We start from the raw sequence: 26,108 nt of genomic DNA on the forward strand, positions 1-26,108 counted from the left end.
GTATCAAGCAGTTTTTCAACAAATTTACTTATAATTTTGCTTCGACTCTTATACATTTATATTCTGATTATTCAGTTCTGACAAAATACAAGTGATAATGTCCGTTTGTCTTACTATTTCAGTGCTTCGCTTTTATGGATGTTGTCATCCTTGTTTTTTGACAATTTAAAGAGAAAAAATTCGTAGCCGAACAATACCGAATGTATGAAGCATCTTATAGTGCTTGAAAAAATGACGCCCTACAATACAAATGGCCAATGATAGCCAAGTATACATTGTAATTGACCAATGGTAAAATATATACTGGCCTATCATTAATCATTTGTATTGTATGACGTCTTTTTTATTAGGCCCTATTTACTGCTTCCTTACCTAATAATTTGCACAAATATTAAAAAATATTCTGACTCAGCAAAATGCTTGAACTAAATTTTAGCAAGGCGACGAAAAATGTGTAATTTTCACATGAAAGGACATATTTACATATTTTTGAAAAAAAATGAGAAAAAATATTTTAGGAAAAAACAAAATGTCTTTTTTTCTGATATGATTGTGGAATTATTGTTTGTACTTGTATTAAATTGTATTGTATTGACCTATCTTTATACATACCATACTATAAAGTAGTAAGATTTTTTGTCTAAAGCTTAAGATTTCAATAACTACTGAACTGATAACGGATTAATTAAATAAGAATTACACAGATCTTGGGTTTAGGCTATTTAATTTTATATTTAAGTTTTAGAATGGTTTTATGCTATTTACCCTTTTGTTACCATTTTAAATACGGAGATAGGAGCCGCTAGTTTAGATAAATATTGCTCTGCTCTTTAAAATTAATAAAAAAAATATCACTGAAATTTGCTAGTGCGTAATTCAATTAAGCTTCTTACAAGAAAATATATTAAACTTTCTTTTCAAATAAAGTTTACTAATAAAAGATTTATGTAAAATTTAGCATGAAATTTTATTTTTGTATCTATCACTAAAAGTTTTTTAAAAATATTTCTTAATTAAATAGAGATAACCGTCTAAATCAGTCATTAGAAGAATACTGTAGGTACATTCAAGACATCTTAAGATAAAGTTAACTTTCTATTGTCGAAAAATTTCGTCTCAAATCCGTTTTTATGTTTGACGAAAAATGGGGTCAGATGGACCATCTAGATATACTCTGTTTATTCCAGGAAAGGTTTAGGTAATAAATGGTAAATAAATTATTATAGAGTAGTAACCAATGTCATATCTTTACCTGTTATGTTTGGTTGGCTATTAAGGAAGGACGGACCTGCTTTCACAGAGGCCGCTGGTGATTCTTCACTAAATAAGTCCCGCGCAACTTTCTTTGGTGTACTTGTTAAATTCATATATTTCAATACCAGCTTAGGGCTATCTAGCACTGTATCATTAAAGCTTGTTTTAGCCGCCCTAGCTGTTAGAGGGCTAGCTGCTGCAGTTGCAGACGGGAATGCTATAGCAGCCGCTTCAAGACTGCTTTGTGCAGCTGAGTTATTGACATCTGAGAAGCTAAGCCGGTGCATAGCGTTGCTAGGCGGTGAACTATCACTTTCAAAGTCTAGATTCGCCTCTGAGTGCAAGGGGCTCAGCAGGGCGGGGCTGTCGGGCGAGGTTAGGCTCGCCATGGCCTCGGGGCTCGAGATTATCTCGCCCCCGAGGTCGGAGGTCATGGAGGACGTGTTGGCACCACAGTCTTTGGAGGGTTTCAGGTCTAGGGTCATGCGACGCTTCAAGGATTCTTTTCTTCTGGATCGCTAAAATAATAATAATATTATATTTTTGGTTAGTATTTCTAACTAATCAAATGTTTTTAAGGAAGCTTCAATTATGTGCAGGGCTTGTTTTTGGCCATTTTAATTTTGAATTTAAGCCTTGTGGTGGATTTAGGCTATTTGACCATTTCTTATCCCTTTTGAATGTAGATGCTAGGGACGCATCCGATAGTATACAATATAGTATTTCTGCGATTGGTATTATTGAAAATTTATGTATGTCTATCTATCTATCTAGTATCTATCTATCTATCAATCCATCTATGAATTCACCTCTGGGTTAAATCCAATATTCTCAATCCTTGTGATTTCATCCTCATTATAACCGTCGGACTGGCCGCCCTCTGACTCCTCATCCGAGGCCTGGCAGCTGCTCTCACGGCCGCAGCTGCCGTGCTCAGCGGCTCCCAGCTGCTCCATGTTGTTGCGCACGAGCTGCTCTGCTTCTTCGGCTGAAAATAAGAAAGATACTATACATATATATATACAGAGAGTGAAAGAAAGAAAGAGAAAGATAGAGAGAAAAAGAGATAATAAGAATGAGAGGAAGAAAGAATTAAAGATAATAATTGAAGATAGTGATAATTTATAAACTGAGAAACTTTTTATTTTGAACGTTACTTTTCTATTTATATTTTCTCTGAAAATGTGTTAAGTAACTTTTTTTCAATTTCACAGCTAAATTTTCACTTATATCTGACAATGACACTTGGAACCTAATGACACACTCAGATATAGATTGAGTAACCCAAAAAAAGGAAAGTAAATCACTTTCAGTCTTGATACACAATAGCGTATTTTTTTAGCAAAAAGTAGCAAATTTTATATGTCTATTGTTTAAAAATTTAAAGGGATCCCTTTGATTATAAACAAAATAAACCCTGATAATAAGATTATGAGATGGAAGGTAAATTTAGTTACTGAAGAACAGACATAAAGATAGACAAAGAAAGAGACATGTTCCCTTACAGACTAGCCACACTACTTAAAGCAGAATAACAGCCAAATATTTGCAACTGCAATGTATCAACACCAAAATCGACACTTTTGCAAATAGTAAATCTGGGCTAAATGCACATTTCTTAGGCTCCATTTGAGTTAATTTTTCTAGAACTTTAACAATGGATAAACAGATTGGACAATTGCATGAAAAAACAACTAAGTTGCTTCTTTTATTTTCAAGTATGTACATAACTTTAAGAAAAAAATTTTCAGAGAGATCCCCTAATTCTTATCTTGAAGAATCTGGCAACCTATTTAACATTCCCCCAATCACACCTGCAATTATAACTGAAATTGTTAATAATTTTGACCTAAAAAAATCCTGTGACTACCTTGGAATATCATCTTTTTTATTGAAAAAAGTCGTTTCACAAATTCTAGATCCTTTATGTCATATTTTCAATAAATCAATTGAACTTGGCTCTGTACCTGAACAATTCAAAATGGCTAAAGTAACAGCTGTCTTCAAAAAAGGCGGAGATCCTTTCAATCTTAATGATTACAGGCCAATTTCTCTTCTTCTTATTTTTTCAAAAATTCTAGAAAAGTTCATTGCCATTAATTTGCAAGCTTATCTTTCTGATAATAATCTTATTGATGAACTTCAATTTGGATTCCAGGCAAATAATTCAACATATCATCCTATGATTCATTTACTCAATCATGTAAGTAAAGCTATGAATAATAAGGAGTATACTATTGGAATTTTTTGTGATATTCGCAAAGCATTTGATTGTGTGCCTAAAAATACTCTTCTTATGAAGCTACAGAAATTTGGTATTAATGGGAACTTGCTTAATTGGTTTGAATCATATTTAACAGATAGAAATCAATTTGTTAAATTTGGCCTTTTTGACTCTGATCCATTAGAGATAGATAGTGGAGTGCCTCAAGGTAGCATATTAGGTCCTATTTTGTTTCTTATATTTTTTAATGACTTGCCTAAGTCAACACTTTTAAAAGTCCTACTTTTCTGTGATGACACTACTATATTAGCCTCTGGTAAAAACCTAAATGAGCTTGTTGAATTTGTTAATGCAGAACTCAAAAATATTTCCCAGTGGTTTAGGGCTAATCAAATGTCTTTACATCCCAACAAAACAAAATTCACTATATTTTATCCTACTCCCTCCCTTATTCCATGGAATGAAATCAATCTATATTTTGATGATAATGATCCAAATACCCTTAACCCTAACCCTTTACTTAGACATAGAATTGACTTTGTCAACCATGAAAGTGATATTCCAGCTATAAAATTCTTGGGTATTTATTTGGATCCAGCCTTGAATTTTAAGGTTCATATAAATGAATTAAACAAAAAGCTCTCTAAATCATTATTTTGTCTCCGAAAATGTCAAGGTCTACTCACTGAAAAAGCTCTCAAAGCTCTATATTACTCTATTTTTCATTGTCATTTAGTTTATGGAATCCTTATCTACTCATGTGCATCACCCACAAATCTTACTGGCATAATCACTAAACAAAAAATGGCTGTAAGATGTATTAAGCAAGCAACCTACTATAGCCATTCTAGTCCTTTATTTAAAAATCTCAATATTTTACCCTTTGAATCTCTAGCTCATTACTTCAAACTAAAATTTATGTATGAGTACAAAAATAATTTGTTGCCAAGGTCTTTTAATAATATGTGGCCTAGACGAGGTGAATTAAATGGTAACTTCGTTTTGAGAAACAATAATAATTTAACTGTCCCCTTTTCTCGAATTAACTTAGTAGAGAGGCTTCCTATTTGTTCATTTCCAAAGATATGGAACAGTTTTGACGACCGTGATAATATAAAAAATGCCTTAAACCTAAATCAATTTAAGAGTAAGCTAAAAAAATGCCTTCTAGCAAAAATAGACATAACATGTTATAGACTTCTTTGCCGTTCTTGCCACCTAAGAATGTAAAACATTTATTCTGTCTGTTCTACAAGTCTTCACTGATTTACCCCTCATATTAATTATAAATGTTTATAGTCAATATTACAAACACACATCATGTTACTTTCCCCTCCAATTCCCTTCCTTACAATTCCACATTATAATCCCCATCATATATAATGCGTAAGTTCTTATTTTAAATAATTAAGCTTCATGTTATCTATTATATTTTTTTATCATTTTTTTCTTATCTGCAAAGGCTACTTAATATTACCTCGAGAGAGATTAATTAGTCCTTTGACACGAATTTTGAATGTGAATACTATTATCTTTATTATCTTTATTATTAAACTATAAGTAATCATGATCAATTTTATTGTTTGTTTGTGATTATACCCTGTAATGTATATATATTTTTTTGTATGTGTCATAAAATAAATATTTCATTTCAAAAAAAAAAAAAAAAAAAAAAAAAAAAAAAAAAAAAAAGGATAATATACGTGGATATTATGACATGGGGAAAATTGTCATCAATTTAGGTTGCTAACATGCACATAATTAATTGGTCAGTTCGATCATCCAATAAGAAGGGAGTTGATGGGGTAAAGGAGGTGGAAGGGAGTTTCATTTTATTAGAGAACATGAAAATTATTATAAACTATTATAAGATTACACCTGTTATATTCTGTATTTTTAGGAACTATTATTTCTATCAACTTATCCTAAAGTCCTGAAAATCTTTGACTTTCCGGGCCAGTGCATGTCTGCAAAGCTGCTCAAATATTTTTACATGTCTTTAGTCCTTTAATAAAGTGTGAAATGTTCAGGGAGGAGGGGGGGATAATTAAATGCGAATTATACTGGAACCAAAGTTTTGTAAATACTTTCTCCAAAACTTTAGATACTTGGTACAAATTAGCAGTTTGATAATTTCTCTACCTATAAATTTTGTATATCAAAGTTGTGGGGTACATCTAATTTTCGTCCAGTGTCTTATCCCTTTTGATCCCTGGAACTGATGACAAACAAAATTATCCCTTCTGTACATTCTAATTCATTAGTTTGCATAAACCCAATCAGTGTTCAAAAAGACTTCAAATCTTAAGCCAACGAATGAGAGAACGTGTCTTTTAAACTTTTCTTACTAATATCATTTACAATTTAATGTCCCCTCATTACAAATTTATTTATTGTTTATTTATTTACAAACTTTTAACATAATATGTCATACTCATAATCACAATTTTCACAAAAATAAAATAAAACTTCACATACACTTAATGTGCTTTCTTAAATTGTTAGTTTGAGACTGTTGTTGAAATAATTCAATATGTGACTGACTGGGACATATTATATACAAGGAAAGGGAAATGTATCTATAATATAAAAATATTAAGGTATTGTGTCTGAAGCTTACCATTTCAATAACGACTTAACCGGTTGAGTTCTTCATTTTATGGAATGTTCACAAATGTCCAAGGATGATTTTATGCTAATCTATTTTAATAATAAGTTGTTGTAGGCTTTTTTTTCTATAAAACTTCGACATGAAATAACTGATTGCTAGGGGCACAGCCACTAGTTAATAATAAAGGATAATCGAATAGGAAAGAATATACTTGAAATCAAGGTTATAAAAATACTAAAAGTAATTTGATATGTAATAAATATTAACATGAGGAAAAAATTAGAAAATATTTTGACTACCAACTATCTAATTTAAACTGTACTTAACTCTTTTTTAATAAACAAATTCCTAATTCTGATTATCTATCTATCTATGTTTCTGTCTGTTTACATATCTATCTATCTATATGTCTGTCTGTCTCTCTCTGAATGTATTGAAGGAATTACTGTGTTGAAAAATGTAAGTCTGACTGACAATTCATCAAAGTCAGATATCTTAAGGGATAAGACAATTGACAAGACATTGATGTACATTCCCTACTGATACACAAAACTAACAAGGCAAAGTTTTGACACTGCTAGTTTGTATAACCCAATCACGATTTAGCTAACTGGGGACCAGAATAATTTACATTAATCCCTCCCTCCCTGATCATAGTTAGTGTTGACTGCATGCATACAATAAAAACACGGATGATTTCTTCTTATAGTAGCGAAGCTAATTAAAAAGTTAATAGTTTTTGATACAATTTTCATAATTTTCTTCCGCTTTCTCTCTATGTTATATGTTCAACCATGGACGATAGATAAATGTTCATTACCAATCATAGACGTCCAAGGGGGGGGGGGTAATGGGGGATTACCCCCCCCCCCATTTAAAATTTACCCCTACCCTGGGGGTGCCGTAGGCACCCCCAACCATTTAGAAGGGGGTATTTACCCCCCCAAATAATTTTGGGGGGGTAAATACCCCCCCCCCCAAAAATAAAAAATCTCTACCACAAAAAATTTTTGCACGCTTCAAGCGCATTTTTAATACTAAATTTTTAATAAAATTTTAATTACCCCCCCCCCCAAAAAATTTTACCCCGGGGGTAAATTTTGGACAAAGTATGATTTAATATGTTCCCTCCCTTCCTGCCTCTGTTTCACTATCATTGCTGCGCTACTTACGAACATAAAAATCCTTGTTGAAACGAAATTTAATTCAATAAAATATGTTGATAATAAAAATTATCTAAACTGCCTCGCAAAACACATTAAAGAAATCATCACTTTAGCAGATTTGGGTTAAAGCAATTTAGACCTAGAAGTGCAACTTTTATTATACGATTTTGCAAAAAAAAAAAGTTTAATGTCAAAATTGACAATAAACAGATATTCTTAATCTGAAAGTCTATTATTTGGAGGATACATATTTAAGGGATAGGTTTAGGACAATGGATGACAAATTTATGTTCAGTTCCAAAAAGAATATACTAATCTAAAACTTCTGAAAGTTGACAAAAAAAATAGTTGGATACTTCGAGTTTGAACCAACCAATTAAGAATTTTAAAAAGTACCCAAAGTTTTAAAGCCAACAAATGAGAGAACAGGTTTATACAATTTGGGTACCAACACAAGTTAAATAAATTTGAATGCTACTTCCTTTTCTGTCAAGGGATTTATTTATTATCCTAAAGTAATGTCATACTCAGTGATTTATTTACAAATCAAAATATTAAAATTTCTTTTTCTTTCATCTAAATAATTAAGGAAAAATTTATATATCTTCAATTATACTATCCTATAAATTTAGATAATAACTATTCCTCATTAAAAAACTTCCTTAAGGACGAATGAACAAAAATTGGCATGGACATGAACTAGGGAGGGAGGGGACATTGGTCTGTAAATTATTCTTTTTTCTAATTCCTTGTCTTAAAAATTTGGGTACTTATAAAAGATCTTGAAAGGTTAGAATAGTAAAGCAGCGTCCAAACTAGTCAACCAATAATTTTACTAAAGGGCAAATTTGTTTTTCATAATTGGGGGTGTGCCTCAACTTATCCCCCATTACCTTGTTCCTAAAGTCCCTGTATGTTCCTAATTCAGCCAATTAAAGTGCCTCATTAAAACAAAATTACAATTAAATGGACAGAAAATTAAATAGCTCCCTGCGCTTATTAGTGTACCATCACTTCCGCATTTTGTTTTATATCCTCTAGAGATCTTAAGGGGAAAGACAAGATAATGAATTTACAACCAAAATATAATAATCAAAATTAACCCTTCTCTTGATTATCAGTATGGGTTAATGGATAGGAGAAAAGAAAATGAAACGGGATAGTTTGTTCTGTATTATTAAGTGCCCCTAGAGGCTTCTAGAGGCGTTGCTGTCATTGATTACAAAAAATGATACACATTGCGTTGATGATATCACACAACGCTTATTAGTAGTTTAATTTCATTAGGAAAGAAACATTTTTTCTTGGGGCTAAATGCTTTTTTCAATCTATGGATTTGTGAAAAATAAATTGTCTGAAAAAGTAGTAAGAATAATTTTTAAGATCCTTCTCTATAACTAGTGAATTGTTTGGTAGGGGGGGGGGGGGGGGAGGCGACGTTGGACTGTAAACTTTCACCGATACTTTTACTTTGGGTACTTTTATTAAATCTTGATTGAATGGTTTACACTAGTAATGTCAAAAGTTTTCGTCCAAAATTTTTCAATCTCAAGAAGGGTAATAGTTTTTATCTCATCGTATTATAGACACCTTTTCGCGGATATTAAAATGAAAAATTATAAGATTAAAACTAGATTTGTTATCGCCGAGGGGACGAAGGCCCGGATTTACAAAACTATGATGGATATAATGATTTAGATTTTCTTATTCGTGGAAAAATGTCTATACTATGATGCTAGGTATGATTTTTGCAATATTGCCAGTTCTAATCCAGTGGATATTAATCAGTTTAGAAGCCATATATGAGAATCTTTACCTATCTTTTTATCTTAATAAATTCGGGAGAACGATAATTAGATCAGTGATTAAATCTAGATTTTTTTGGCCAGGAAGCTATCTATCATTTTAATCTTGTTAATGTTCACATATACATATATGTTAATTCAAAACAACTAACTGATTTTTACTTTGGTTTGTAAATTACATTAGCCCCCAAAGCTAATTTTAGTTGGTTTAATGTTGGAGACTTTTATTAAACTTAATTAGGTTTTACAAACTTTTCAAACAATAGTCTTATGGGGGTAATTTTGTTAATCTTGTTTGGGGATGTAAACCAATTTGTTGTCCATTGTATTATACCTTAAGATTTATGATAACTATTTTAATTTTATTATTGCTCAAGACGGACAGTTGAACGTACTGACAAACATTAATTATGCGACAATTGTACTATTTTTAAAGTTTTGTATAATATCTGTAATTTTTAGTACTATTACAAAAACACTTCTCATATTAAAGAAAATTTTTTAAATGAAAAGCCTACCTAACATTGAATCATCTCAAGGTTGATAATTACTGGGGGAAATTAATAAGGAAATTGATGATTGATATACAGAAAATAAAAATAAATTTTGTTTTATAATTTGGCCTTAAAAAGTTTCTTTTCCGATGCTAGATTGAAACAAATCCGTAGCTGAGGAGTTATTGTTACCATAGAATAAAACCTTTAATGAGTTGAATATAGTTCCCGATTAAAAGCAAAAAAATCATCTATGAACCACTACTAATCTTTCCTGAAAAATGTGAAGAGTTCATTTTATTTGTTTATTTTATTACTGGACATATACCAGGGAGTAAGGGAGGGGACAATGGGCAATTAATTCAATATAAGAGTTATCAAAGAAAGGGCATGAAATCCAGTTTAATCCAATAAATTTGTAGGAAATTATAAAGGGATTGTTAATTGAATAATAGATTTCCATAGCGTCATGTAAAGTGAAATCACAACTTGTTTTTGATGAAATATATTGAGGTTTTTAATGTGATTTTTATATTAAAAGATTATTGGACCCGGCCAGCTGCTAGCAAGAATATGACTGCCCCTTTTTATTCTGTTTATTTCCCTTGCCCCTTGCCCCCACCACCCTTCTCCCTTCTCCCCGTCTGCTACATTCCAAACTAACACAACAAGTGTTTATTTCCCTTGCCCCCACTTCCCTTATCCCTTCTCCCCGTCTGCAATATTCAAAACATACATAACGAGTAGCGGCATTTCATGCGCAAGTCCCCAAACTCAGTCAGAAACTGCTAAATTCTTGCACATTCCCTTTAAGCCAGTCCCCAAAGTCTGAGACTCCTAAAAATTGAATATTCGATCCATTGTCCCCTCCCTTACTCCCTGACATATACACACATGATACAACCAGCTACTTTGCAATTAGGGTTTATTTTAAAAATATCGCACCATATTTGGAAAATGTGTTAATTTAAATTTCTATACTTTTTAATTAATGTACATGATATATTATTTGCCTAGGTTAGCCAGTACAGAAAAAGCTACCTCACTTATTTAAAAACTTATTTAGACTGTAAATTGATCTTGTTGATAAAAATAACACTTGTATTGTATATATCTAGAATAAGGATTGTGTATTTGAAAAACCTTTTTTACAAGTTTTACTCTAACCGGAATGATATTTAATAGTTTGCTTTTGTATTACAATTGAAGCTTGCTCCTAAGAATACAATAAATTTTTTTTGCAGGCTAAAACTTTAGAGGCAAGAAAAATTTTCTTGAGATACTATATCCCTTTCCCCGTAATAGTGCATAGGAGTTATCATATATGCATCTTTCTATATCATTATGTGTTTTTCAAAACGCTTAACTTTATTTTGTATAGCGAAAAAATCTTTCTAATTTAATTTACTATATCTTTTACATACAAGTGTTAGTATCATAGCCAATATGAAATTGTAATATGTATGTAAGAACTTGCGTCCTAAATTCAATGAACGTCGAGAGTATATAAAAAGTAAGCACTCTTTATCACAAATTACAAATTCATAAAGGCATAATATAAAATTTTAAAATCTGCTGTTTTACTAAATACCCCCAATCTTTTAAACATTTCTCTTTTGATAATCAAAGATTATTATTAAAAGAATAGATAAAGAAATTCGTCAATTTCATTAAATCTAAACAGTCAAGGTTTAAGTCAAAACAATCTAGGAATATTTTTAAGAACAATACTGTGAGCCAATGTAATTGTTCATGTAGAAACAAAATCTATAAAACACAATACATAAAACAAATCATTTCAAATCTTTGAACACCTATCTCTATCCTTAATTCTTACTATCTGATTTATCCATTAAAAAGAGAAAGTAAAATGTTTTATGCATTGGTTTAAATAATTAAGGAGTTTTTAAACATAATTACTTTTTTATTTAAAGAATTTTGAAACTTTGTTTTCTAAAGATTGAATCTCGATTTTAATAGTTATTAAAAATCTTACTGTATGTAAAAATGTTGACGACAAGAAAATTAACTTTAAAAAAACCCTCGCTCTGAGAATCATAATTAAACCTTTTTTCCGTATATAAAAACAACTATTATAATATTTCCTAATTAATTTGTTCATGGTTGTGGTACAGCTTTTTATCATACAAATAAATGGCTTAATATCATTAGTGTCATCAAACGTTTATACAATTTAACAAATATTTTCCGTATAAATAGCTGATTATTTAAAGCAAAGGGTACAATTATGAATTAAAACTGTAATTGAAAAGTTTTTAAAAATCACTTTTTTATCTGGGTCATTTAAATTTTGACAAAACTTGTTAATTTTCAAGATTCGACAAAAGTATAAAGCAAAAAAACTTTAAATGGCTGTTTAGCAAGCACAATATTTGTAATATTCTTTCCATAAGTAAAAAACAGTCTAATTAAGACAAAAAGCACAAACAGTGTCATTAACTACTTTAGGTCATTAGGAAGAATAAGAAAGACTTTTTAATAGCGAAGCTGCGTTGTAATGTGAAATGTTCAATTATCTGTCTGTCCGTCCTTCTGTAATAATAGGGGAAACGTGAATTTCTTAACTGATAGTCTCTTTTACTAAGGAGAAGCATCCAATACCTAAGTCACTTGGTCTGTCTGTCTTTAGGTCATACTACAATTGTAGAATCAAATGCAATGGTTTCGTGATTTTCTTTCTCTTTCATAATTCCTCGCTCTCTTTTTATGATCACTGAACAAACATCTGCTCTATATCTCACTTTATCCGTTCGTCAACCCTTGTTTTTTTTTTATGCTGCGCTACTTTTGAATGTTTTCATTCAAGAAATATAATAATAAAATAAAATAAATATAATAAACTAGTAAAGAAATATATGACTAATAAATAAATGATGTTTTTTATTCACACTATTAAATATTACTAAAAGATTTTTATCATTGATATCAGCGAATCCTGTTTTGTACTAAGACTTTTGAAATATGATTTCAATTAGAACTTTTGATTTTATATTATTTTAGTCAATAAGATAAACATGTGTTGATTTGAACTTTTTCATTGATTTTTTAGGGCTCGGGAGCCGCGTATAAGCCTCAGAGAGATCGTCATATTCTGACTTTAAATTCAGCTAAATGTCTATACCCTCAATAGACAATACATACACTTTTTCGGAATTTTTTTTTTGAAAACTTGGGGGTTTAAATTTGAGGCTTATGCACAGTTGAGTCGTGGCTGCCGAGCCCTGGATTTGTTTGTTTTAAAACAAGGAAATTTATGTCCATAAGTAATGAAGTTATAGCAAGCAAATAACATAACATAAATATTCCAATTAGATCTATTTAAAATAGCCTACAACATTCTATGGACAAGTGGTAAATTTTTTTTTTTTAAAATTGGTCCAGCTCTGTTTTAAAGTCATAATAGACAATATATAAAACTCCTATCCTTATATTAAAAAGTAGTAAAGGTTTTTTATTAATCTGTTGTGATCTTGCTAACCACTAAATGGAAAAGCTTCTCCATTTTAGAGAATCTTTGAAGGTACTTGAGTGTTTTTAGATAATGTTGCTGTTACTCTTCCTTCAAATACAAAAACCCAAAATGGTTGGAAAGCAGCCTCTATTTTTGGATAATAAGAAGACAAAATTATAGAAGAGCTACGCTAAACATAAGTAGTAAAACACATGTAAATTTCAAAGATTTAATTTTAATTCCAATATATTTTAGATTAATTTCAAAAACATGATTTTCTAAATTTTTAAATGAAAATTCATGACTTGAAAACTTTTGTAGATCTCAGAATTTGATATGTATGGCTTTGATATAGAGTGACCTACTCATTAATTGACCTCATTAAAATTGGATCGGTTGCAAGCGGTATGGGGGTGTCAAAACCCCCCATAGAATTCAAATCGCTGTGCACGCCACTGAATTTGATGGTTGTTCACATATAACATTTAATTTTCATTTTTTTAGAGGGGCTAAAATATTAGAAAGTACAAAATAATCTTTTTTTAATCAGTCTTTAATAATAATTCTAAAGCATATTTTATAAGGGAGAGAACGGAGTTTGGTCTCTAAATCAAACTGGTCCCAACATAGACGTCAAAGCGGGGGGGGGGGGTAAAGGGGTGATTGCCCCCCCCCCAAAAATTTTTGATTTTCAATTTTTACCCCCCCCCTGAAAAAAAAATGCCTTTATGAAATAAAGATTACCCCCCCCCCCAAAAAATGAGCTTGGGGGTGCCGTAGATCAAAATTTTACCCCCCCCCCCCCCAAATAAAATAGCTTGGACGCCCCTGGGTCCCAAAAACTTTTCTAATTCGTAGGCTTAAAAATAATTCTTGATTGGGTGGTACAAACTTGCTTATCGTCCATTGTCTTATCCCTTAAGATCCCTGACATTTGATACATATGTGTAGTAGCAAATGATATTTGAAAAATAAGGATTTAATTAAAAAATATGATTTGGAAAAAAAAGTTTAAATCTATTTTAATCTCTTTTTACAAGTTTTATTTCAAATATAATTGGCTTTTTTATTATGATCAATGCTATATGATTAAGGTATAGAACAATTTTATAGAATACTATTCTATACTTAGGGCATGTCAGTACGTCAATTTCATATTTTGGGACAACTTTATATAAGAAAACATTAATTATTGAATTTTCAGTATAGAAGTTTTTAATTAATTTTTTTTTCTTTCAAGATCTCGTCTACCACTAAATCGATTGAGTTCTCCATTATAGGGAAGCTTATTTTTATAGGCACTATAAAGAGCTTCCCCCTAGATGCTAGGAGCAAAGCCACTACGCAATTTGTTGACATAATCTATATTTATCCTTAATGTTTTTCCAAATATTTCACCATTGTTGCTTAAAACAATTACTGATATAGATTTATTTAAAATTCATACAGAACATCGATTTGCATAATTTTCTTTGCCATATATTGGTTTTAAACTTTTAATAGGTTTATACGGTTAAGTAAAATATCTTATTGGATATAATAGCAATAATTAATTAGTTTATTTATTAACATAATTCTAACCAGAATTGATTAAGTTCTTCATTGTTGGAAGCTTCACAATGGTTATAGTCTATTATTTTTGGGAGAATAGGTCCACTCCCACCCTTCCCCGCTAGAGATATAGCTCTGAGCAAAAAATTTTATGGAAAAGTTCTTTTAATAAATAAGCATTAGCAGTGCCCAAACTTTTCCACAAATAATTTTGATTTACAAAAGGCATAATTTTTAATATTATTGTTGTTCTATATAAACACCATACATAGATGAATACACGATAAACTTTTGTTTGATGCCATTAAAGGTAATTTTCTTCGGTCTTAATCATTTTTATATTCAACATTTAAACAAGGGCAATCATGTGCCAAATACAAGACAATGGTAGGAATATGAGCAACAGTTTTACTAAAAAATGTAAAAGCTAATTTTAAGATCCTTTTATGTATAAAAAGAAGTAAAAAAAGAAGGGTCTCAATCATGAATAACTCCTTATTTGTATAAAAGACAGATATACGGTTATGCAAGAATCTTAAGGGATAAGACAATGCATGTTAAATTGATGTACACTGCAAATATTGATGAAAAATACGACTTCTGTAGATTAAAATAATTGATAGAAGAATTACAGTCAAATGTCCCTTCCCTCCCTGACTATCATGATATTGATAACTGTATAGTAGCTTCGCTACTAAAAATTAAAATAATAATAAACAAAGTTGTACAATATTATAGATCTATATATGATAATTATTTTTGTTTGAATAAATTATGGATAAAACCAAAACAATTTAAACAAACATGAAAATAAACAAGGTCGATTACACACACACACACAAACACACATACACACAGACAGAGAGAGAGAAAAAAAACAGTAGAATTAGAGAGAGAAGTACAGACAGACAGTACAGACAGACAGTACAGACAGACAGTACAGACAGACAGTACAGACAGACAGTACAGACAGACAGACAGACAGACAGACAGACAGACAGACAGACAGACAGACAGCACAGACAGACAGACAGTACAGACAGACAGACAGTACAGACAGACAGACAGACAGACAGTACAGACAGACAGTCAGACAGTCAGACAGTACAGACAGACAGTACTGACAGTACAGACAGTACAGACAGTACAGACAGACAGTACAGACAGTACAGACAGTACAGACAGTACAGACAGTACAGACAGTACAGACAGTCAGACAGTACAGACAGTCAGACAGTCAGACAGTACAGACACCAAGTACAAGTAGACAGTACAGACAAGACAGACGTGCAGATAACCTTTAAAAATAAAAATCCTACCTAAATGAAATATTTCGCTGTTAGTATAGGTAAACTTGAAATACTTGCTGTATGCCGAATTGTCCAATAAATCCTCATATCTTCCCTTCTCATCACTACCAAGGTTATCATAAGAGCCAAGACTATCATCACTAAGACCTAAGTCATCACTAGTTGTTGTTAGATTATGATTCACAGAGTCAGCATTGAGATACGGGCATCTGTTGCTGTTCGGGTCATCAACAGCTCCGTGGTGATGACCTATGGCAAAGCTGTTCTTGTCATCAGTAGTGCCACGTAGAAAACCAGTTTCATAGCTGTTCCGTCCTTCAGTGGCGTCATGTTGATGACTGCTAGCATAGCTGTTCCGGCCTTCAGAAGAGTCGGCGCACTGATGACTGGCGGCACCATCAATGACCTCTTCTAGGTCGCTAAGGTTGCTAGATTTCCTGGAATCTCCGCGGCTTTCCACACTCTCTGTAGAGATGGACATGGAAGATACACTAATATCCATCCTGAAAAAAAATATAATCAAAATTTTACAGTTTTGAAAAAATGGCTTGTAATAGAGTACCCTTTCTTGTGTAACCAAATAAAGTAAATACAGTTAACAATCCAATTACTGTTTACTTAGGATACAAGCAGGAAGGGATGGGACATTGGACTGTAAATAAAAACAAATTATTTCATCTGTTTGCTGCAAAACCTTTGGGTACCAATATTGATTGGTTGGTTCAAACTAGCAGTGACCAAACTTTTAACCAAAAATTATAATCTATAGAAAGGGTAATTGTTTGTCTTCATATAATATGAGATGTATTTACTTTAATTTTACAGCTATTCTCTTATCCCTAACGATCACTGTGATTTCAACGAATCAACATCTAAGCTTGCTTTTTGCTATTGGTTAAGAAAGAAATTCATAGTTTTTTTCAATAATATAGTTATTATCCACCCCTTTATCCCTGATACATCAACCCTTGCCAAGAACTACATTAATTTGATTGGTTTTCTTCACTCAAAACTTCTGATTAGATAAACTTGTATTCCAATTATTAAAACAAACAGAAATATAAAATTCTTTAATTTAATGTAAGGAGCTACTCAATAATTCTTTTTTTTTAAATTGAAAACATAACTAATTAATTGTAGTATAGTAAAATCAGCTATTTTAAATTAAAAAACTATGAAGAGAAAATTTAAGTACAACTCCTAATCATGAAAATAAATTAAGAAGTTTGTAGGTTTTTACCAACCTATCTAGAAAAGTACCCAAAGTTACTAGGCCAACGAATGAGAAAAAAATTTAGACACCGATATAACTTAAGGTTCAATTTCCATCTGTAAACTAAAAAGATTAATTATTGAATTTCTCATTTAAAGGGTTACGGATACTATAATTTTCTCTGATCAATATTGCAATAAAGATATAATTCTATTCTGGGGTTAATACATTACTGACAAAACACCCATTCCCAATGATAATAAACCAATTTAATTCTTTTTAGATTAAAATTATTGGTTGAATAGTTTTGACACTGATCAAAATTCAATACAAGTACCCAAAGTTGTATAGCCACCGAATATAATATAAAATGGAAATAAAACTTTGGGTATCATAAGTTTAATCTACCAAATCGTCTTGAAAAAACAACTAATTTAGTAAAAGGATAATTTTGCTTTTACAACTATTCGTTATTGATACAGGAATACTGTAAGGTTTGAAATTGATAGAGCGATTCTAATTATATTATGTAAAAATCTTTACGTTTTAGTAATAACATATTTGTAATTTTCTAGATCTTACTCTAATTGCAAAAGTTAGATTGGGAATTAGAGAATTAGACACGAGATCTAGAGTATCTCTGTTCCTTTACATTACAAAATGATAACAGGCTAGCAAAGGTTCTTAATAAGCTGTAATTTCACTGATTGTTTTTGCTCTAGAAACAGCTTTTAGAGGATTTGTTTCATATGTAATTACTTTCAACTTTAAGGGTATCTCCAATGTTGTTGTTTTTTGGATGTTATAGCATTCTGCATTGAACAAGGAGGGAGGGGACTATGGAAAGTAATTTATACTAGCACCAATTTTATTAACATTATCCTTTATTCGGTGATAATTAAAAACTTTGGGTACTTTTATTACATATTGATTGGCTGGCAAAAAATAGCAGAGTTTAATCTTTTCCACCAATAATAGTAATCTATCAATGAAAGTACTGATAGAATTGTCCCAACAATTTCAAATCTTGTATGGAGATTCTTGTAGCAAAAAGTTATGATCTTTAGATGAGGAACTCCGTAATCATTACCAGAAAGTTTGTTAAACAAAAACTTCTTATAGACAGTCCTTTTGATGTAATTAAAGAGGAATCAGCACTTTTTGTGAGATTAATTCATTCTTGCTTGTTTTTGTAATCTTTAATTTCTTTCATTAGTACTTTTTATTTCTTTTTATTCAAACTCAAAGGGCCAACGTCATGAAGAGAGGGGACATTAAACTGTTAATTAATTTGGTACCCAAACTTTTATAATCACACACTCTCATTCGCTGGCCTGTAGAAACTAGCAATGTTCAAACTATTCAACCAATAATGTTAATCTACAGAAATGTTAGTCTTGTTTATCATTATTGGAGATGTACATCAAGTATTGTCTATTGTCTTATCCCTTCAGATCCCTGATTTTTTACTTTTTTTACAAATTTGAATATTACAAAAAAAAAGATATTATTTTACACCGAGGACAAAATTAAAGTTAACCTTCAAAGAAAAATAAAAAGTAAATGACAGAAAAGATTTATAACAATATGCATTTCTTTAAATAAGAGATGAGGTCTAAAAATTTCATGGAGGGTGGGGACATTTCACCTTAAATTATACTAATAAGCAAAATATCATAGTTTCATTTTCTCATTCGTTAAATTAAAGATTGTAATGAATCTTGATTGATTGTTACAAACTAAAAGTCTCCAAACTTTTCCATCAATAAATTTAATCTACAGAAGGGTCAATTATTAAGAGGGATGTACAGCATTTAATCTTTCATTGTCTTATCCCTATGGGTCCCTGAAAAGTTTATTTTTTACATACATATGCGGCCAAATAGCAGAAATATTTCAATTTTTTCTTGCAATTAACAAAATGCTTTTTGTGCACCTAAATATTTTTAATAGCGAAGTTGATCTATAATTTACTTTGTATGTCTTTGTCCAGCGAAGCAACTCTATAGATCACTTTGTGAGTCCGTCCGATAATTCTAATCTAACGATGGGTTAATTTTATTTATCATACGTCAGTTATCTTATTCCTTAAGAACCCTGCATTGTTTCTATTTTATTTACAATATTTCTATATGAAATCCAGAACAATAAAGTAAATCAAAACAAGTTGTAAATTTGACAATTATAATGTTTCTTTACCCTTAACGGTCGGAGGGGGGGGGGGCGTTGAACGCCCCCCCATCCGGTTTTTTCGATCTCATTTTCTGTGTGTGAAAGATAAAGAGCCCAAACTGCTTGACTTTTTAAGTATGGGTATGAGACATAACTGAGAGTTGAAATTTTTTGAATATCTCCATCCTGGCGGGCACAGGATGCCAGCAAACCTGGCAGGGTCATCCAGGTAAAGAGCAAAACTATTTTTTGGACTTAAACAAAGCATTTTATCTTACCAAAATACTAAAATATCCTCTAGTAGTAAATCCTCATATTAAATACAGGTGTTCAAGTCAATTTCAGGTTTCAGGTATGATCCTGCAGGTCCTGATCCTCCAGGTATCCAGAAATCTTTAAATGGCTCCTGTGGCCGCAATTTTTGACTTAGAGACTTCAAATTTTAAACTTAAGCTTTTCTTACATGTCTACATAACGTATTAAAATTTCATAAAGATCCGCCGCCGTTTTCCCACCGACCGCCGACTGCGGCGGCTGGCAGCTGCCAAGTACAGCTGCGGCCGCTGAAATTTATATTTTGATATTTCAAATATAAAATTTACATAAAGATAAACATTTTCTGCAAAAAAAATTTTATTCTAGCTTCAAAAATAAAAAAATTACAGCCGTTTGAAATTTTTAAGTAAAAAAGGACCTGAAAACAAAGGTTGTTAAATAAAAGGGTGAAGGAAGCGAAAATTGACCTTGTCTTACTTAAGGTCGGAAATTCATCATAACACAGGGGACTTACACAAAAAAAATTAGCCCTCTAGCTCTAATAGGAACTGAGATAATATGGGGGGGCGTTGAACGCCCCCCCCCCCCCCGACTGATTAAGGTTCGGCAAGGGGCTTGACTGTAAGGGGTTTATATGTAATATGTATATAATGTATTCTGTATCGAGAAATATAAATACAAATTCTTCTTAATATTACATACAAATAAATAAATTATATGTTCAACCATAGAAACCAAAAAAAGGGCTAGTTTTTTGGTCTTTGAATATCAGCTAATAGCGCCTCAAATATCAATACAGCCAAGTCGTTACAAAAGAGCAGAATGCAATTTGCTAACAAAAAAAGGTCTCCAACATTGGATCCTAGTAGATATCTGGATTATTCATCTATAATTATACATTTATTGTAATTAACTATAATGTTATGGACTTATGATTTTGGGGAGATTTAAGTTATTTTTTTACCTAGTTAATAACACGATCTAATTTCTATTAACTTTTTTTTCTTAAAAAACCGTTTATGAGATCCTAAAGGACACAAATTCAGAAATCTAGCTACTTTAGTAAAGACATAATATTTGAATGTATAAACTCCAATAAATATTAAGATCTAGTAAATTCCATAACCCAAGGGAGATCAAGTGAGGAGGGGAGGGTCAACAAAGGGTTTTTCTTGAGACAATTGAATTTTACTTAGAGTTTCAGTGACATTTTTTGGTAAAAGAATAATAATGAAACTTACGTGTTAGAGGTAAATATATCTTTTAGTTATAGATTGACTGCGTAAATAGCCAGTGTCGAAAAATAGAATGGTTTCTAAATATATCCTTAGTAAAACTTAGTAAGATATTAAAAACTGTGCTTTTATCTTATTATTTAAGAAACTGTAAAGAAAAAGGCCAATTGCATTAGAATGATCATTGACCTAATGCGTTCTCTCTTACATTAAATTAAACCTAAGGTGGATGATCTACGAACTTAATTGGTCAAATATCTGGGAAGTAGAGAGTGGTGGGAGGGTCAAGTTCAGGGAGGAAGGGAACATTAGACTGTAAGTTACACTGGTAATCAAAGTTTTATAGATACAAATTCGTTGGGGACTTCTAATTAATCCTTATTAATTGGTACAAAGTAGCACTTATAAACTTTTCCACGCAAAAATTTAATCAATGTTAGTAGTAATCATCTTGATAGATGTACAACAATTTATCGTCTATTGTATTATCCCTTATGGTCCCTGGTAGAGTGGGAGGATAAACCCAAATTAATTTGGATGCCAGCCATTTATTCTACAAATTATATAATTTGTTTGCGAGTGGAATATCAACTCTTTTGACCATTGTATTGTGTCTTGTATGTTCGTTAAGATCATCAAAACGGTTTGACCGATGAACCGACATGGTTCTCTTTTATAGTGAAGCTTTTTATAGGTCCATGGAAAGTTTTTGACTATTTTGGGGGAGAGTATCTCACCCTTAAAATAAGAATGACACCTCTCAAGAGAAATTTTTTACTTTGCTTTTTAAAACTCAAATTGAACAGAGGATGGGGTTCGACTTTTCCACCTTAAATAAGTGCCCCTAGAGGCTTCTAGGGGCTTAGCTGCTAGTAGATAATATTCCTTCAAGTATATGCACTCAAATACGGCACTCAAACCCTTAAAATCTTTAAAACTTCAAACCGCTGAGCAAACCTAATAAGAGTATACCTTAACTAATCTTACTTAACCTAACCAAACTAATGGCTATTATGTTCGGTAATATCATATTTAAAAATAAATAACTAGAATTAAAATTAGTAAATAGCCAATGTTATAAATAATAATGGTTATGGAAAATAATTATCTCTATTTTAAAAGTATTTATGTTAATTTAATAAGATATAGCTAATTGTTGGGTTCTCCATTCATGGGAAGCTTCACATAGGTCAAGGATGGTTTTAGGCCATCTAAGGTTCAATTTTAGGATTTTTTTTGTCTATTTTTCAGTTACCTCCTTCCTCCTTCGTCCTTCATATACTAAGTCACAAGACGCTAGTGGTGCAGCCGTTTATCGATAGAAATAAGACAAAAATACATTTCATTTATTAAAGTATATACATATATTATGTATAAGTAGTAGTGGTAAGATTTCTTACAGTCTAATCCCAAGATTTACAGGATTCAATGCTATAGGATTATACACACAGGAATCTATATCAATTGCAATTGCTACTATATAGTCGACCTTTATATCACACAAATTTTGTGTTGAAAGAAATATAATTATTGGTTGATCAATTTAGACACAATAAATCTTTAACATATAAATTAATGTTGAAATAAAGCTAAGAATTTCTTTTTATAAGTGAAGACACCCTAGCTTTCTTCATTTATTGTTGGTTCTTACGCCCGTGTTTCCCTAACAAATAGCTCTAATCGTTAATTAGGCATGTCAGAATTGATTTCAAACTTTTATGGTGATTTTTATAATGATAAAGTACAATTGTTTAATGGTAATATGCTTTCGTCCGAATGTCTGATTTTTAATCTTTGCTTTAATGATGTTGTCATCTTAACAACTTTCTTATTACTGGACTTGTATCGTTCTTGTATGTATTCTAGACCTACAAATATATTATAAGTATAGATTATATGAATTCTATACGAATAAATAATAAGTGTAGGTTTAGTATTATAGGCATAGATTTGCTGAAATCAGGGATCTAAAGTGATAGGACAATGGACGATTAGTTTATGAGCATCCTCAATTATGTAAAGCAAAGGGATAGTTTCACAAAGTGCATTTAAAAAAAAATAGTGAACTGTAAGTTTTTTCTATTTTAAATAACGTAGTAGTGCATAATATAAAGTTATTGATTAGAATTAAAAGATTTGACCAGGGATTTTCCTCAAAAAATGAGTTTTCATTTTTATTTTCAACTTCGTTGCATGTTATATATGGCAAAAACTTTTTTGTCATAAATACAACTTTAGATAGCATTTACTAGTTAATAGAACTTCAAACTTTTTATACAACAAAACACACATAACAACAAAGAATGACAAATAAAATATTTAGTATAGTACTTAGAGTAGTGATCTTTTTATATGTCTTCGTAGAATATATTAGGCATTGGATAGATATGATTGTGATAAAGAATTTTAACATTGACCTGACCGAACTTTTTTTATTTGACAATATCTAAAAATAGTGATTTGCAACATAAATTACATGAGAATGGTATTTTTATATATATATGTTGTATGGTTAGTTGGTATCCTCGTGAGATAATGTGTATATTGTAACTTGTAAGTAAACCGGACGGTTTTCTTTATTTTTTTTAAAAAGAATCTATAGAAAACCTGTCCTATAGTGAACCGGACGTTATTTTTTTATGTTTTTTAAGTAACTTGTCCTAAGGGGAACCCCTGTTCAATTTTTTTATAACTCTTGTGAAATATGTGTAAAGATTCTCTGATATTGGTGTTTTGGCTATACATATTTGGAAAAAAATAGACCATTCTCATGTAATTTATGTGGCAAATCACTTTAACTTTTTAAGATATTATCAAATAAAAAAAGTTTGGTCTGGTCAATGTTAAAAATTCTTTAACATATAATCATATCTATCCAATGCCTAATATATTCTACTAAGACATATAAAAGTTCACTACTCTAAGTACCTTAACTCTTTAAATAGACTTCGTAGAACTATCCCTTTAACCCTACTGTAGAAAAACAGATTTAATTAAGTCACAAAGCTTTAAAGAGAATATGTACTTAAAACTGAGGTTATATTACCATTTACAGTCCAATGTCCCCCCTACTTGGTTGATATCAATATTGTACAAATTTAATTTAGATGTAGAACATTCCAGAAGGGATTAAACTTGTATTTATATTGAATTTGGAACTTTAAATTGATTTTCGAGAAAACAAATTTTATATTATATTAAGAGGATACGATATATAAAGTTTGGTTATTCTGATAAGAATTGTTAAAAAAGGGAAGAAACAGATTAAAAATTTAAAATATAAAAGAAATATATAACAAGCTTTTTTGATGGACATACGAGCTTTCTGGTTATTAAATATCATAATGTTGCTACGCTTTTTAAATTATGCCTTATTGCTTCTAGAAACACCCCGAAATCGATAGAACGTTTCCAACATGTTAAAACTAATAATCAAAGCAATCTGCTAAATACGGACCTACCCTAAATATAAAAAAAAGCTTCACTTTTAAAATTAAAGGATTAAAGGGCTTCTGAAGTTTGAAGTAGACACAGTGCACTTGCAATTATTTTTATGCAAAGACTAGGTCTTCAAGCATTGAAGCAAAATTATAACAAATTGTAAAAGCTATCATATTCAAACTTTGTTTAATGTACCTATTTAATATATATTAATCAGTTTTGAGATTACATTTTTAAAAATATAAATAAAGAGTAATTTTGTTCTTCATAATTGGGCGTATACATCAATCTATCCGCCACTGTCTTATCCCTTCGATCTAAATGCTTAAATTTCGCAATTTTATATTTCTGCGGGTTTGATCCTCCTTTGCTAAGACCACTGTGGCTTTGTAAGGCAAGATCTAAATAAGGAAATATGCATGTAATTTGATAATTAGAATAATTCTTTAATTTTATGCATTAATTTTAATTATACATATCATAATTATGTTGCAAAAAGTATGCAAAAAAAATCCACGAAATTTGCCACTCGAATTCAAGTCAAACATAACCTAAAAATTATTCATTCATTTGACATTAGCTTGAACAAATAATACTAGATTCAAACTTGTTAAAAGGTCTGAAAAGTTTAAAAGAGGACAATAGAATTAAATATGATATTTTTCAAGGGATCTTAAGAGATAGGAAAATGACGAATGCTGAAGTTTGATACTTCTAGTTTGTATCAACTCAAATTTGATAAAAGTCTTAAAAGTATTTAAGCCAACGAATGGGATTGCATTTTTATAAAACTTTAAATACCAGAATAATTGTTAGTCCAATTTCTCCTCCCTTTCCTGGGATATATCCTTGTCAAAGAGAAGCTGATTGTCTATTATCGGCTTTAAAAGACATAAATTTTGGTTGTTATCTTTATCTGATATTAAAACTTTCTAAAACTTGAATATTGAAAACTGGTAATATTAAATTTATTGGTATTTTAGAGATCAAAAACTCTTTTTTTATATCTAGACTTTAAAAAATTACAAGAACGAAAATGAGGAGCGCAATGGTAAAATAAGAAATATTTTTTAGACTAGAATCCTATAATATAAAGAAGTAAGCTTTTTTGTCTAAAGCTAGAGATTTCAATAACTACTCGACTAATTGAGTTTTTCGTTTTAGAGAAGCTTCACATAGGTCCCGGGATAGACAGAAACTAATTGTATTTAAAGAAATAAGCAATAAGCCCATCAGAATGTCATTTAAATTTGACTTTTAATTTGATCACAATATACATTAAAAGAAATTAATTTTTGGTGCATTTTCCAATAATAAACAATTATTCCAAGTTTTAACATAGGCAGACAATTCTCATTCATATAAATAAACTAGAGTTGGCTCGATATAATTATCTCCCTATTGGCTAGTTTTCTATATGCATATCTATTTCTCAATAAATCTATTTTCCTCACCCGGCATTACTATCTAAAAGAAAGTAAATATTTAATAATCTAAATGATTTTAAAAAGATTTTTTAAATTATATTTTTTTCTTTACATTACCATCACCAAAGGGTTAATGATGATGATTACAATTTTAGTTTAATATTTGAACACACAAAGTGTCGCCACAATCGAATTCTTTTAAAACAGGGTTTTTTAAATTTATTATATTATAAATTTAAATTTTCTTTTTTATGATTAAAAATTAAATACATTGATATAAGGTAAATAGCAACATGAAATTAAAAAAAGGAATTTATTTTTAATAAAGTAAAATAATGGGTCTTATCGTTCTGGGCAATGAGATTTTATTATGGATTATTGGAGCACTATGAGTTTTAAACAAATATTCCTTGGAAAACTTGAGCTCGTTTATAGACATTTATTTCCTATATAGATC

General features: G+C 30.7%; 1 protein-coding gene across 1 annotated transcript in view; it reads right to left on the reverse strand.

Annotated features, from left to right (window-relative positions):
* LOC145326124 (uncharacterized) overlaps positions 1-26,108 on the reverse strand; it is a 102,950-nt gene that overhangs the window by 59,121 nt on the left and 17,721 nt on the right. The window contains exons 3-5 of the mRNA XM_080169239.1: positions 15,897-16,390; positions 2,064-2,242; positions 1,253-1,772 (exon numbers count right to left, since the gene is read on the reverse strand). Of these exons, the coding sequence (XP_080025365.1) occupies positions 1,253-1,772; positions 2,064-2,242; positions 15,897-16,389 (1,192 nt within the window). The 5' untranslated portion in view covers position 16,390. The remainder of the gene's footprint in view (positions 1-1,252; positions 1,773-2,063; positions 2,243-15,896; positions 16,391-26,108) is intronic.

The sequence above is a fragment of the Acartia tonsa genome, chromosome 8 (assembly GCF_053477335.1).
Source record: "Acartia tonsa isolate MP-2025a chromosome 8, ASM5347733v1, whole genome shotgun sequence".
NCBI lineage: Eukaryota > Metazoa > Arthropoda > Copepoda > Calanoida > Acartiidae > Acartia > Acartia tonsa.